Source organism: Lissotriton vulgaris, chromosome 7 (assembly GCF_964263255.1).
Source record: "Lissotriton vulgaris chromosome 7, aLisVul1.2, whole genome shotgun sequence".
NCBI classification, from domain to species: domain Eukaryota; kingdom Metazoa; phylum Chordata; class Amphibia; order Caudata; family Salamandridae; genus Lissotriton; species Lissotriton vulgaris.
The window spans coordinates 1,417,269,032-1,417,284,099 of NC_141695.1; the positions used below are offsets into that span (position 1 = coordinate 1,417,269,032).

The window sequence follows — 15,068 nt, forward strand, 5'->3', positions numbered from 1 at the left end:
AAGTCCCACTCCGTTGGAGAATTTCATCGCTCAGTCTCCTCTGTCTCCCGTGACTAACTTGTCCATCCAGTTAAACATATCAGGGGACGCAGGGACGACCTTGAGTCAGAATATCGAAGTTAGTGAGGCTAGTATAGTTGGATGTAAGAGAGGGGTCATTACAGAATAGATTTATTCGTAAATGGGTTCAAGACGATTGTAACAAATGCTATTCCATCAAAGGCAGGCAGGGCTAGTGGTGGTTTAGCAGTACTTATTTCATTGTCTTCTAGGCGGATTCAAAAAAAGTCTTATACAAGGCTCCAAATTTCCAGTTTCTATTTTTTTCAGCAGGATTACAGGATTTTATAGTTATTCATTTTTTTATAATAATATCTTTAAGGCTTCGAGACATGAGGTCAATATATCTTTGGACAAAGAGCTGACAGACTTTATGAAGATTGTAGGTCGGGACTCTTCCCTAATTTGGGCTGGAGACTTGAATATAGAACCATGTAATCTCATAGCAGGAATTCAATGTGGATATGAAGAGGAACTAGGTAGTGCTCCTGTACATTTTCCACATAATTATGGTGAAAAAATAAATGTTATCCTGTCCAAATATAATTTAGAAATCACAGAGAAGGCTTTAAAAGGGAAGGGACGTGAGGATAGAGGTAACATCTACACTTTTGAAGGAGTAAGATCGTCCTCCTGTATTGACCACTTCATTACCTCAATAAGCCTTAGGCCCCTTATATCTGAATGTTTTGTCTCCCCAAGTTTGAGTGATCATCATCCTGTGTTAATAACTTTGAGAACTTCGTCTAGAAAACAACCTCAATTAGATATCCACGAAGTAGTAATAAAAACACAGGGGGAGAATGGGATTTTAATTAAATGGGCAGGCTTGGATCCAGAAGTTTTCACAAACATAATCATTAGTTTTTAGTAGGATTCTATCAGAAGCTGTCTTGATGAATCCACAAACAGTACGGATATAGTTAAGGCCTTCTTAAGTACCTCTACTGTAATTTCTGATAACTTGCGAAGGAATTGTAATACAACTATCACATTCCCCAAGATGGTTCGACAACCACTGCTCTAGATTAAACAGAGAATTAAAGTCTGCATTAAAAACTATCCTGTGCAATTTGGAGGAGATCAGTATATTACGGAAATCATACAAAGAAAATCGGAGACTAGGGATAATGCATGGGAAAGCTGGATTAAAGCTGCTGACCTTAAATATTCGGTTCTCTTTTGGAAAACTTTGGATTAACCTTTATTCAAAGATGTTCAATCAGTAAAGATTGACACGGTAGTGACCCCTGCGGAATGGTTAACCCATTTTGAAGCAATTTTTAATGAATCCAATCAGGGTATTTTAAACCATGAGAATAAAATTATCATAATCTTGAATAAAACCAAAGTAGGGAGCATAAGTCAAGACGAAATCATAACAGCCCTTAAGAATAGCGCCAGTGGTAAGGCAACAGGCACCGATGGAGTCCCAATTGAAGTATTTAAATATAATATGGATTTTTGGGTACCAGGCTTGTTTAAATTTTTCAATGCAGCAATTGATGGGGTGATACCTGCCACATGGGCGGAGAGTCTGATAGTTCCCATTTTTAAAAAGTGGGATAGAAGTAGTGCTAGTTGCTACCGCCCAATATCTTTGCTTGACTCAACATCTAAAGTCATGGGCCGAACATCTGTAGCTCAGTATGGCTTCAGACGTGGCGTTGGGACAGTTGAACAGTGTCTGAATCTAGAACTAATAATAGGAAAATGTATCTTTGCAAGGGAGGGCTCCCTCCACCTTTGCTTTGTAGATTTGTCAAGTGCATTTGACTTCGTGAATCATTCAAAGTTATGGGAGACACTGGGAGGGATGGGTGACCCGGAGGAAATTATTGATTTTTTTAGCTCAGATTTATGCTCAACTGTCCGCAAAAATACGTTAAGGGATACATGGGGAATGTACGAAGCACTTTAAAATCACTCGCGGAATAAGACAGGGCTGTACTCTTGCCCTCCTTTTGTTTTCACTTTAATATAAATGGTGTTGATATTTTATTATAGAATTTAGGGGTAGATGTCCCAATGATTGTAAGCGGGCTACACCCATATTACTGTACGCCGATGACGCTGTCCTAATTTCCATGACAGCAAACGGCCTACAGAGACTGATGGATAATTTATATGACGGAAAAACATTTAAAAATTAACTTGAGTAAGACTTTGGCTATGTCCTGTGGTAAAAGGAACATTAAAACAAAATCCCATTTTATTAACAGGAAATTAATAGCGAGAACATTTACATTCTCTTGCTTAGGGATTCTTTTTAATAGTAAAGGTAATTGTAATACACACGTAACTTTATGCAAGTTGAAATTTGTGAAAATAGTGGAGGCTATTTTTAGATTCTCCCAAAAAATTGGTAATAAACCTGTCCGGGAGATTCTTAAATTGTACGGAGCTAAATGTATTACAGGGAGTTGTTACATGGGGTCCCTAAGGGGTAAGACGGACACCTCGCCACTACAAATTCTTGAGAACAACTTTAAGCCGCTTGTTAGCCGTCCATGTTTCTACCCCTTCAATTATCTTGCATAAAGAAACTGGAACCCCGTACATACACAACTCGATTGGTATGTGTGAGAAGTTGGCCTGGTATATGATGATCACTAATTCTAGTGAGCATCTTGCACCAGTCCAAACGACCCTTATAATGATTGGTTGTAAGTCAACCTTATAGACCAGCTATCCTAGGGGTAGCATGGACAAAAGCAGTCTTAGGCTAAACTCAAGAGGGCATGTGAAGCCAGCTGTTTTACCATATGCAATCCTTTAAATAACAAATGAAAGGACACCACACAAGTTATATATTACAAAATATATGCATTTATTTCTAGAATAATCCCCTATACTCTTTATGAGCACAGAAGCACAAGTGTTAAACAAAGAACACAGTATAACATACAATAAGCTGCACAAATATGGATAGGCCGGGTGGCCACTCAAACCATATATTAAGAAAAAGGTATAAGTACCATGTCACGAACAATGAAGAGGCCTAGGGCCTTGGGAATCGCTGGGCCTACACTGGACTAACAAAGGTTAGGACATAGGAGGCCCACAGGATGCGGGTGCAGTGTCTATAGGCAACCGCGTTTACCATACAAGTCAATGGTGCGTAAAAATCAGAAAGTTATAGGTTTAGGAGTCTTCCGACTGGACTAGAACTTAGCCACTTAAAACTGGGACACTAGAGGTGTAAACCACTACAGGAGTTATATCGTTACCTCACCCACATGAAGCGGGTGCATAGGTGTCAAAGTGTGTCGGCTTTCGTCCTGGACTTCTATGGAGCCTGGAGATGAAGATGCTGCAGGTGACCAGGAGAGAAGAGTCCGGTTGGATCCAAGGGTGGATCGAAGATGTAGAGTACCTGAAAGCAGAGGGGACAAAGTCTAGGTCACTAGCCAGTGACCAGGATGGAACCAGGACGGAACCAGGCAATGTCGGGTTGCGATCATGCGATGTCGAGTTGTTGGTCTCCGCTGTCACGTGGACCAGGAAGGATCGAGGATGACCAGCTGGTGGACACGAACTGCCCCACGAAGGCTCTTGCTGTCGGTTCTCAAATCGGAGGCACCAAGCCTTGGCAGGATTCGAAGATGTCTTCTGGATCGGACCGGGAAGGTCAGATCGGTGGCTCCTTTTCAGGGGAGCTGGGGCCAGTCTGGAGCAACCAGACCAGCAGTGTAGTTTCGATGGATCGTCGTCACAGAGGCCCCTAGTCAACGGGCAAGCGACCGGACAATGCGTCGAGCAGGAAAATGCAAAAGGGCCCCACGCAGAACTCCGAGTGTGGAGAGGTGATCTTTGGTGCACAGGCTGCTCGGGGCTGGGGCTTCTCAAACCCCAATGCACAGCTTCGAGGGGACCTCAGGAGCTGCGCGGGAAACACTTCGCTGGCTTTCCAAGATGGCCGCTCCCACGTCTCACGTCGCCTCCACGGGTCTCAGCTTTGGTAGGACTGTGGATCGGGCTGTTGGAAGTCTGGGAGTCCAGGTCTTGTCGGTCTCTGTCGTTCGAGCTCCGGCTGGAGCAACGGCAAAGAAAACTTTAGAGCACTGATGGTGCCTGCTTGCACAGGGGGGCCACTCCTTGACCACAAGGGAGATTCTTCAGTCTTCTACGAGGTGTAGGATGTCGAAGGGTCCAGAGTTTTGTTTCAAAGTTTCAGTCAGGATGATCTGATGTGCATTGGCACAGCTCCTACCTTTATTCCAAATCAAGGGGCTGGATCACCTGCTAGGTCCCTCCTATGGGTGGGACCCAGGAAGGGGGTGGTTACACCCCTTTCCCTTTGTCCAGTTTCACGCCAGAGCTGGGGCGCCCCAGCACCGGTTTGAGCTGGGCTTTGCCTGGGACACCTTGTGCACCCCAGGCAGTGTCTAGTTTCATTCAGCCCTCCCTGCCCCAATCCACTATCTCCTGTCTGGGGTGGTGTAACACCTCCCTGTGACAGGAAACTTTTGTCCAGGCCTCCCCTGCCGGAGTTACGGTCAGCAGCAGGAGGCTAGACTTGTGTCTGTGGCAGCAGCATCCATTTTGTGATGCTGAGGCTCCGGTTAGATTTAACCGCATTTAAGCAAAGTAACATGTCTTCTCCCTCTAGAAGGGTGGAATGCGACCCCCGTCAGGACTGGCGAGGGGGTAGTATTCCAAAACGTATGACACCTTACACGACATGTTTTGATAAAGCTAAACCAAAGTTAGCAGTGAACCGCAAGGTTCATAATTCACTTAAGAGTATATGGTATGGCAATATCCCAGAACAGCTAAGGGACTTGGTTCCGAAAGCTGCAGACAGGCTCAGCTCATGCTAGAGCACCACCTCACATAAAACCAAGCACTCTGCCTCCAGGATTGTTAAGGCCTGCCATAGGAGTGACTTATAGGTATACATGTGTCCAGATATAGGTTTAGATATAGGTATACTATATCCAAGCAAGGGGTGATTCCACGACCTTGCCCCAGCCAGTTGTGTCAGACTGGATGGCCAGCACGGGGTGGCAAAAGATATGCTGCAGCCCCGATAGGCCTTGGATGCACCTATGCCCTGGGTACCTATAGTACACTGTACAGGGGCTGATAAGGTGACCCAATACCTAATTGGTAATGCACCTAAGGTACATGGTGGTGAATTTAGAGAGAACAGCAGGCGGTGGGTCTGATTAGCAGGCCCACAGCCACATTAAGTCGAAAAGCAGTGAAGCAAAAAGTGGGGTGACCATAGGAAAGCAGACCCTACTCTCCTACAGTATGGCCGCTTTAAATTTGTGGCACTGTGTTTGGACTAGGGAATAAACTTATTTTTAGAGGGATATTATTCTAGACTGTTTATCCCAAGATCAATGTAAGAAAATACCCTGGTTAAGTTACATTATTGGCCTTTTGGATGAATGTAATCTAACTGTGAATGATATTCAACATGATGTACAACATATTAGTAAGGTTGAATTAAAAAGGAGTTTGAGTGTGAGGGCAGCCTAAAGAGATGAGGGTTTAAGGTCCAAGAAAACTGTTGCATCTTATCTTGAGGGACCAATTGCTATGGGCTTACAACTATACCTCATTTTTATAACTAACGTACAACATAGATTCTACCTAACCAGACTAAGGCTGAGCACATTACATTATTTATTTGCTTTCCCCAAAAGGGGTAAGTGGTGCTCCAAACTTCCAATCTGTCCATGTGACGGCAGGTACAAACAAAGCACCCTTCACTTTTTATTATTTTGTAATTTTTATACAGATTAGGAAAATGTATCTTCTTCCAATTTTTAAGTTTAATAGCCTGTTCTCCTATAAAACTGCTTTTAATTATTTACGAAATTTAGAAAAAATATCAGTCTGCAATGCAGTAATGCAAATGCTACTTACCAGTATGCATCTGTTCTTGGCATGTAGGGCTGCTGACATTCATATCTGTGCATAGATCGCCGCCTAGTGTTGGGTCCGGATGATTGCACATTGTTGTCCTGGAAGAGTCTTCGAAGTATCACGAGATAGGTGGCTTCTCCCCTGGACTACAGTGCGCATGCGCATCGACTCCATCCCCAGATTGTTTTTAGCCATTGTGGCCAAGACGGAGTGAAACTCAGTGAATGATGACCATGCTAGGAGTATATATGTGAATACTGCAGCTGCTACAGGCGCCGGGGAGGAGGGCGGGCGATATGAATGTCAGCAGCCCTACATGCCAAGAACAGATGCATACTGGTAAGTAGCATTCGCAGTTCGAGGCATGTGGGCTGCTGAATTCATATCTGTGCATAGAATACATAGCAGTCCCTCCATTAGCGGCGGCCGCCCGTGCCAGCTGCAGCAGTTTGGAAAAGTGTCTTGAGAACAGCCTGCCCTACAGCTGCCTGCTGTTTGGAGTGCACGTCTACACAGTAATGCTTAGTAAATGTGTGTGTGGTAGACCATGTGGCTGCTCTACATATGTCCTCTAAGGGAATGTTTCCAAGGAAAGCCATAGAGGCCCCCAACTTTCTGGTGGAGTGGGCTCTTGGTGGAATGGTAAGAGTGCGTTTTGCCTTTGCATAGCAGATTTGAATACATTTCACGATCCACCTAGCAACACCAGCCTTGGAAATAGGGTTACCTTTGTGATGTGGCGCAAAGGCGACAAAAAGCTGCTTAGTCTTCCTAAAATCCTTGGTCCTGTCGATGTAATACATTAGGGCCCGTTTAACGTCAAGGGTGTGGAGCATCCGCTCCGCCAGTGACTCAGGATTTTGAAAGAACACCGGCAACTAAATGGTTTGGTTGATGTGGAACAGACACAACCTTGGGTAGAAATTTAGGGTTAGTGCAGAGCACTACCCTGTTTGAATGAACTTGGAAGAAAGGCTCTTGGATTGTGAGGGCTTGCAGTTCACTAACCCTTCGTAGCGATGTAATTGCTACAAGTAAAGCCACTTTCCATGTCAAGAACTGAATCTCGCAGGAATGTAGTGGCTCAAAGGGAGGACCCATCAGTCTTGTAAGAACCACATTGAGGTTCCATTCAGGAGCTGGGGGAGTCCGTGGCGGTATGACTCTTTTGAGGCCTTCCAGAAATGCTTTGATGGCAGGCACCTTGAAAAGTGAAAGATGCTGTCTATTTTGGAGGTATGCGGCCATCGCAGACAGGTGAATGCGAATGGAAGTATAGGCCAGATTACACTTGTATAGATGGAACAGGTAACCGATGATGTTCTGAATAGAAGCATCTAGCGGATCAATGTTGTGGTTTGCCCAATAGATGACAAACCGCTTCCATTTCGCCGCATAGCAGGCTCTAGTAGTGGGCTTCCTAACCTCCCGAATGATGTCCATGCAAGTGGGAGGAAGGTTGAGGTAGCCAAACTCTAGGACTTCAGGAGCCAGATGCCAGGTTGAGCTGTTGCGGATCTGGGTGCTGAATGTCGCCATGGCTCTGCGTCAGAAGGCTGGGTGTGAGATGTAGCCTTTGATGCGGTACCACGGACAGTTCCAGAAATGTGGTGTACCATGGCTGGCGAGCCCAAGTTGGAGCAACTAGGATGAAAGTCATCGAGTGCTGCCTGAGTTTGCGTGCCACCAGCGGAATCAGAGGTGCTGGGGGAAAAGCGTACGCAAATTTGCCTGACCAGTTCATTCATATTGCATTGCCCTGCGACTGTGGGTGTGGGAACCTGGCGGCGAAGCTTTGGCATTTTGCGTTCTCCCTTGAGGCGAACAGGTCTATAATCGGATGACCCCACCTTTGGAAGTAAGGTTGGAGTACCGATGGATGTATTTCCCACTCGTGCATTTGGTGGCTGTGCCTGCTGAGCAGGTCCGCCATCTGATTGTCCTTGCCTGGGAGATGCTCTGCCATGAGGAAAATGTTCCTCTGAATGGCCCACTTCCACATGCTCTGAGCCAGATGAGACCGCTGCGGAGAGTGTGTGCCTCCCTGCTTCGGAATGTAGTACATGGCCGTCATGTTGTCAGTCCGGATCAACACAACCTTGTTGCACAGATGTACTTTGAATGCCTTTAAGGCCATGAAGATCGCCATCAGTTCCAGAACATTGATGTGCATCTTCCTTTGCTGTTGCGTCCATAGTCCCTGCACCGTGTATTGGAGTACATGCGCTCCCCATCCCTGGAGAGAAGCGTCCGTTGTCAGGATAATCTGTGGCACAGGCTCTTGAAAAGGTCGGCCCTTGCAAAGGTTTCGTGGATTCCACCAATGCAGAGAGTTGTATGCCCGACCGCTCACCAACACTAGGTCTTTCAACTGGTTGTGAGCCTGCGTCCACTGATGTGCTAAGCACTCCTGAAGCGGACGCATATGTAGTCTCGCGTGCGGAACAATGGAGATGCAAGAGGCCATCATGCCTATCAACTGCATGAACACTCGTGCTGGAAGCGAGTGTTGAGGTCTGAATTTTTGGATCAGCGATTGAATGCTGTTGATCCTCACTGAATTCGGCTGTGCTGTAGCTGCCAGTGTTTACGGTCGCACCCATATACTGCCGTATGTGAGCGGGCTGGAGATGGGACTTTGGGTAATTCAGTGAGAACCCCAGATCGTGCAGAAGGTGAATGGTTTGGGACACGTGGTCGGCACACTGCTGGGCCGACTTCGCTTGAATAAGCCAGTCGTCCAGATAGGGGTAGACGTGAATGTTTTGACGTCTGAGATGCGCCGCCACCGTTGCTAGGCACTTTGTGAAAACCCTGGGTGCCGTGGTGACCCCAAAAGGCAAAACCTTGAACTGGTAGTGTTGGTTTTGTATGGTGAACCTGAGGTATTTTCGGTGTGAAGGATGTAGTGGAATGTGGAAGTACGCATCCTTCAGATCCAGAGTCGCCAGGTAGTCCCCCTGTTGAAGCAGTGGAAGAACCTGCTGCAGCGTGAGCATGTGGAAATGCTCCGAGAGGATGTAAAAATTGAGTGGCCTGAGGTCTAGAATGGGCCTGAGGGATCCGTCCTTCTTTGGAATCAGAAAGTACAGGGAGTAAACTCCCGCACCTCTTTCCTGCAAGGGCACGAGCTCTATTGCCCCTTTTTGCAGCATGACGTTGACTTCTTGCTGCAATAAGTGCAAGTGCTCGCCGGACATAGGACGGTTTTTTGGGGGTATGTTGGGTGGAGTGGATGTGAGCTCCAGACAATAACCGTATTGGATACGTTTTCTGACCCACCTGTCCGTGGTGATGGACTTCCACATGGGCAGGAACTGCTGGAGTCTCCACCCGACCGGTGTTGCGTGGTCGGGGGGCAGTGACAAGGCGTCACTGTTTGTTGGCGGTGGAGGACCTGGAGCTGTTGTTCCCACGTCCTCTGCCTTGGACGTTGTTGCCATGGTATCCACCCCGACCTTTATTGGTATAAGAAGTTTGGGTGTTGCTTTTGTAGAATTGCGTTGACTGTGCAAGTTGACCCCTTGAGGTGCCTCTAGTATTGGAGCGACGAAAGGAACCACCCCGAAACTGCTGGGATTGCAAGGCACCCATAGACTTCGCAGTGTCGTTGTCCTTTTTCATCTTTGAGGGTGGTATCAACCTCGGGGCCAAACAGGTGGTCTGGGTTGACCGTCTGGTTTAAGATGGTGGTTTGAATGTCCGGCTTGAACCCAGATATCCGTAGCCATGCATGTCTACGAAGCAGAACGCTAGTGTTAATAGCGCGTGCGGCGGTGTCAGCCACGTCCAGAGCGCACTTAATGGAAGCATTGGTGATAAGCTTCCCCTCCTGTATCAACATCTCTGCCGCTTCCTTATATTGATCGGGTAAGTGCTGTAAAAGGGTCTCTAGAGTATCAGTGTGCCCTATCATAACGCGCTAGTAGCACCTGCGTGTTGGATATGCGCCATATGTTGGCTGCCTGCGCCGCCACCCTCTTCCCAGAAGCCTCAAAGACTTTTGATTCCTTGTCTGAGGGAGGAGCATCACCCGTAGTCTGTGAGTTGGCTCGCTTGCGTGCATTGGAGACAACCAGGGAATCCAGAGGCAACTGTCCCTTGATATAAGTAGGATCGGTTGGCGCTGCCTTGTACTTCTTGTCGATTCGTGGGTTGATGACTCTTGCCTGGGTGGGCTCTTTGAACACCTCAGCCGCATGTTTCAACACCCCTTTCAGCATCGGCAGAGTTTTTACAGTTTTTTCAGAGACCGAAAAGGTGTCAAAGAGGAAGTCGACGTCCACTGGGTCAGCATGGAGGTCGACGTCGTGATTGGCTGCCGCCCTCTCAATGAGGGCATTGAAGGCTGCAGAATCCTCTGTTGGGGACGTTTTGGCTGAGAAAAGCTGAGGCTCCTGCCCTGAATGCGGGTCCCCAGGATCGCCCCCTGCAGACCATGGTTCAGTCACATCCTCTGGGTCTGAGTAGACGGGGTAGCTATACTCATCCTCGTCGTTGCAGTCACCCTCCTCGACATGGGAATGAGTGGGTGAAAGTTCTTGAGCCTGTGGTGATACGGGTTCTATAAGGGCAGAGGCACCAGCAGAGTCCATCTTTCTTTTAAGTGGAATCTTGTAAGGCTTTACTTGTGGTTCAGGGGGTGATCTTTCTTTTAAGGAGAGAGAGCCTGCCCGTGTTGGCGTCGATGAAAACTTCTTGACGCTCTTCTTCCGTCAGTTGACGTGGCCGTGGGCCAGGGACCACCAACGCTGGCTTCGGCGTCGAAGACACCTTCACGGGTACTCCGGCCCCTGACTTCGCTGCGAAAGCTTTCGGCGCCGTCTTCGGTGGCAGGGTGAAAAGAATCGGCGTCGGCGCCTTCGCCGGTTTTTCTAGAGGCTTGGGCGAAACAGGGTCCTTTGGCTCGACTGCTGCGGTCCCCTCCCTAATACGTTGAAGGGACTCCGTCACCTTTTTAGTGAACGAGGCGGAGGGACACGCCGGCTCGAGAGAGAGTCTATTGCAGCTGGTTTCGGGGTGGCGACCGACGATGCGCCCTTTGGAGTCGACGCCGTTGCCCCCTTGGCCTTGTCGAGTGAAAGCGAGGCAGTGAGGGACTTGGGGTCGTCCTGCCGCTTCTTCGGGTCGATAGTGGACTTCTTATGGTCGTCGACCTTCTTTTTGGGATCGAGTCGACCCTTATTTGCGTCGACCGTCTTCGGTGCCGATGCAGCTGCGTCGGTCCCCTTAGCCTTCGGCTTCGATACAGTAGCCTTCGGGTCGGCCATTTTGGCGTGGCTCTTGAGCTCGACGGCCATTTTAGATTTCTTCGGCGCCGAGGCCTCCGAAGTGTTCAACTCGACCAGCGGGATCCATGCTTTCGATAAGTCTGGCGTCGAGACCGTTGGTTTCACTTTTGGTTTTGGCGGCACCGGGAGTGGCGCCGTATTAATGTCCGTGGCCGGGCCGGAAGGCGGAACCGTGGGACGGGAATCAAGGTCTTGGGTAAGGCCCGAAGGCGATCCCTCGACCTGGGCCTCATAATGGCGGGTGGCCCCGGAGTCAGTCTGAGGAAGCTCCTCGTCCGAGCTATCCTCTACGGTGGCAAGGGCCCAGTCGTCGTCCCCTACCTCCTCGACGACTTCACCGAAATCCTCGTCCTCCGCGTCGTAGTCTTCCTCGACCTCCGACGCTGGGTTAGATTCCGTGATCTCCTGGATAGCGTCGTCCTCGACATCCTCAGCGTCGAAGATGTCCGTAGGAGGTGGTGCAGATCGCTGGGCCTCCAGGCGCGCAGCTCGGCGGAGCTTGAGTGTCTTTTTGGACCGGAACTTGGAACAGGCCATACACTTGGCCTCGTCGTGGTCCGGCGACAAGCACTTGTTGCACACCGGGTGTACATCGATATGCGGATACTTCGAGGCACACACCGGGCACCGTTTAAATGGACTTCGTTCCATGATAAAAGAGGTTGGAGCGTCGAGCAGGCCCGTCCGCGCCGAAAGCACGCGGAAGGGCAATGTCGGTTCGGAGCCGAGGAAATTACAAACCCGAACGAGAGACAATACCGACGCAAGTCCTAAAGACCTTTTGGTCTTGAACAAAGTAAGTTAACAACTATCGATTCCAACAGAGGGAACCGAACACATCCGAACCCAATGGGGAAAAAAACAATCTGGGGATGGAGTCGATGCCCATGCGCACTGTAGTCCAGGGGAGGAGCCACCTATCTCGTGATACTTCGAAGACTCTTCCAGGACAACAATGTGCAATCATCCGGACTCAACACTAGGCGGCGATCTATGCACAGATATGAATTCAGCAGCCCACATGCCTCGAACTCTGTTATATAATGTTGGCAATGAAACAAAGGAATGAACTTGTTTACTTTTATTGTATTTTATAGTATGTTTTTGTGGACATTTTTGTATGATCCGAATAAAGCTTGATTTGACTGAGTATGTGAATTCATTTGCTGACTGAGTGTGTACAACAAATACTTAACAATGTCCTCTGATAAAGCCTTACTGCTCGACCACACTACCACAAATAGAGAGAGATGCTATCTACTTTACTTTTGTGGAGAAGTGTGGCTCACGGTGTAGAGCAGGCAGACCCAGAAGCTGAGGTCAGACCCGGGACCAGGGTTCAATTCCCGTCGCGGCAGGGTCTTGAGCTCAAATGTCCACGGACTCGATAATTCTCGCTTCGGTGCCTGTTCTAGTCATGGGTTCTCACTCTGCAACTCTGGGCATTAGCTTGCTTAATCTCCACAACGGCCCCCCGCGGCGGGATGCCTGGCTTTCACCTTGGGGATGCCCTGTAGGGGCTATCTCACAGGGAAAAGCCAGGACGGGTTCCCAATGCAAAAGCGCCGGGACACCCCGTTAGGGGTAGCCGTGCGCTATATAAGTACCGCAAACTTTAACTTAACTTTAACTTTACCTCTGCCTACCTTTAGGGTTCCACTGAACTCTGTGCACACTACACCTCACTTTGAAGTACATACAGAGCTAGCTTCCTACAACAGCACCATAATGGCTTCACTGAACCCAGGAGTGTTTGGTACCAAACAGCTCCTTGTAATAAATCCACACTGATGCCAGTGAGATTTTTTAAAACATGTTCTCAGAAGGCACTTCAGAGGTGCCTCCTGAAAACCTGCCAGCCTAGTGTGGTCTCTGAACGGCTGTAGGAAGCCGGCCACCACCAAACATTTTTCTGGAACCCTGGGAAGTGAACCCCTACTCTCTGGGACCAGAAACAATGTATATCCTGGGCAGGGGTGTTAAACCTCCACTTCGGGATGGGCCAGTGTGTGAAGAGAGAAGCTTCAAAATCCGATCGCCTTTGTAATGCAACCCACAGCCTCTACAGTTAGAAGCAGATGGCAGCCCCTGTTTACACCCCCACTTCAGGCAGGGAAACCAGTGGGAAAACTTAGGAGAATAGGAGTTGTGCCAACTCCACCCCTAAGGTGGAAGAGGAGAGGTGAAGCACACGTTTCAGTCCCCGCCATCCTGAAGATGAGGGGACCCCTTCAATAAGGGCTAGGTCTATGTCCCCTCCCACAGGAGGGTGGCATAATAGAGGATGAAGTCACCCCAGGTAAGGTGCCCATTGGCCCTACTTGCAACTCCCTTAAACTGCCTCCTAAATTTACTATTTAGGCGGCTTCCCCAGACTTGGAAATTAGATCTGCGACTATCTAAGAAAACAACTCTACAGAGATGATTGAAAAATGCGATTGCCTTGGCCTCAGCCCCACCGGCCTGCCCGCAGCCTCTGCGAACCTGCGAACAGTCTTGCAGCCAGTGACCTATGAAAACTCTGGGAGGACTGCTTCCTTCGAAAAAGACTCCACTCTTGAGGTCAGTGGACCTGTCCAAGCAACAATTAACTCCTTAACACTCTGCACCAGACGCCCACGCGGCTCACATGTACAGTGAAGTCTCGCCTGCTATCCTGATCTCATGTCCCACGCTGGCGGACCTCTCCTGATCTCCACGGCGGCGCCTGCAGTTTGAATCCAGAGGTTCCCACAACCACGACTGGTTCCAGTAAGAAGACTTGGACATCGAAAGGCATTCCTGCACCCGAAACCCCTGGGCCTTGGTGAGCTGAACCATCAGTGGCCCTACGATCCCCTACATCTCTACTTACCTCTGAGGTGAGTCTCCCTCCTGCAACCTCCGGTTCCATGCCTGAAGCCTGTTTGCCAAAATAAGAATCTTCTTTGAAACTCATTGGGCACCAAACGTTGAAAATTGCACCTTGCAGCCGGCTGCCCCTGTGCTGCTGGTGGTGTACCTTTGGTGCTGAATTGTGGGCCCCCCGCTTAACCTAACCCCTGCAACCAATCTACTTACCTGCAAGCAGTGTGGTTCCAGGCATCCTCAGTCTCCATTGCAAAGCATTGAGCCGAACTCAGATTTTGACCTCTGCACCTGGCCGCTGGTGGTGCAGTTTTGGTACTAACCTGACCCTTGCCGACTTTTGGGTCCGAAGACTGAATTTGTAAATGCCTTACTTCCTTCTTTAACGGCAAGATTGTTTTCCCTATAGGATAACATTGAACTGTTCTGAAAAGTTATCAAGTGTTAAGTATTTCTATTTAAGAACGTACTTACGTTACTGGGAAGATCAAGGTCTTAAAGTATAATTTTCTAAAATTGGTCTGGACCTCCTTCTTGAGTCCTGTGTCCATTATTGATCACTGCTGTGCAATTAAGGTCTTACACTCCTCTGGGTTAGGTCTAAGGCTGCTCGCCCACACTACCACTAGTCGAGCACTTTGGGTTTTACATTAGGCGCTATACACTTTTGGGGAAACCCTGGACTCTATGCACGGTATAACCACCTAGTGGTAACACGATATTCGGAACCAGCTTCCTACACTCACCATGAGCTCCTCGCTGAAGGTCATCTTGCTGATAATGCTGTGAACAGTGGGAAGGTCCAGCTGGAACATATCAGCCAGGATTTCCATTCTATGGAGAGAATGGGAGGCTGAGTTAAAGCCATGACATGCACGGGAACAGAAAGAAAACTAAGAAAAACAATCATAAAACAAGCATTAGAAATGCAATAGGTCTCGCAGCATTAGAGTTAGTGCTTTTAGAATTGTTTATGGGTTTTTTTGTAAA

The 15,068-nt window shown here is 48.4% G+C and overlaps 1 protein-coding gene across 6 annotated transcripts in view; it reads right to left on the minus strand.

The window, feature by feature from the left end:
* The window catches only part of LOC147705753 (eukaryotic translation initiation factor 3 subunit C-like), a 638,241-nt gene that overhangs the window by 125,345 nt on the left and 497,828 nt on the right, over positions 1-15,068 (minus strand). For all 6 annotated transcript variants that reach the window (XM_086932195.1, XM_086932193.1, XM_086932197.1 and 3 more), the window contains one exon: positions 14,825-14,912. In XM_086932195.1, the coding sequence (XP_086788321.1) occupies positions 14,825-14,912 (88 nt within the window). The remainder of the gene's footprint in view (positions 1-14,824; positions 14,913-15,068) is intronic.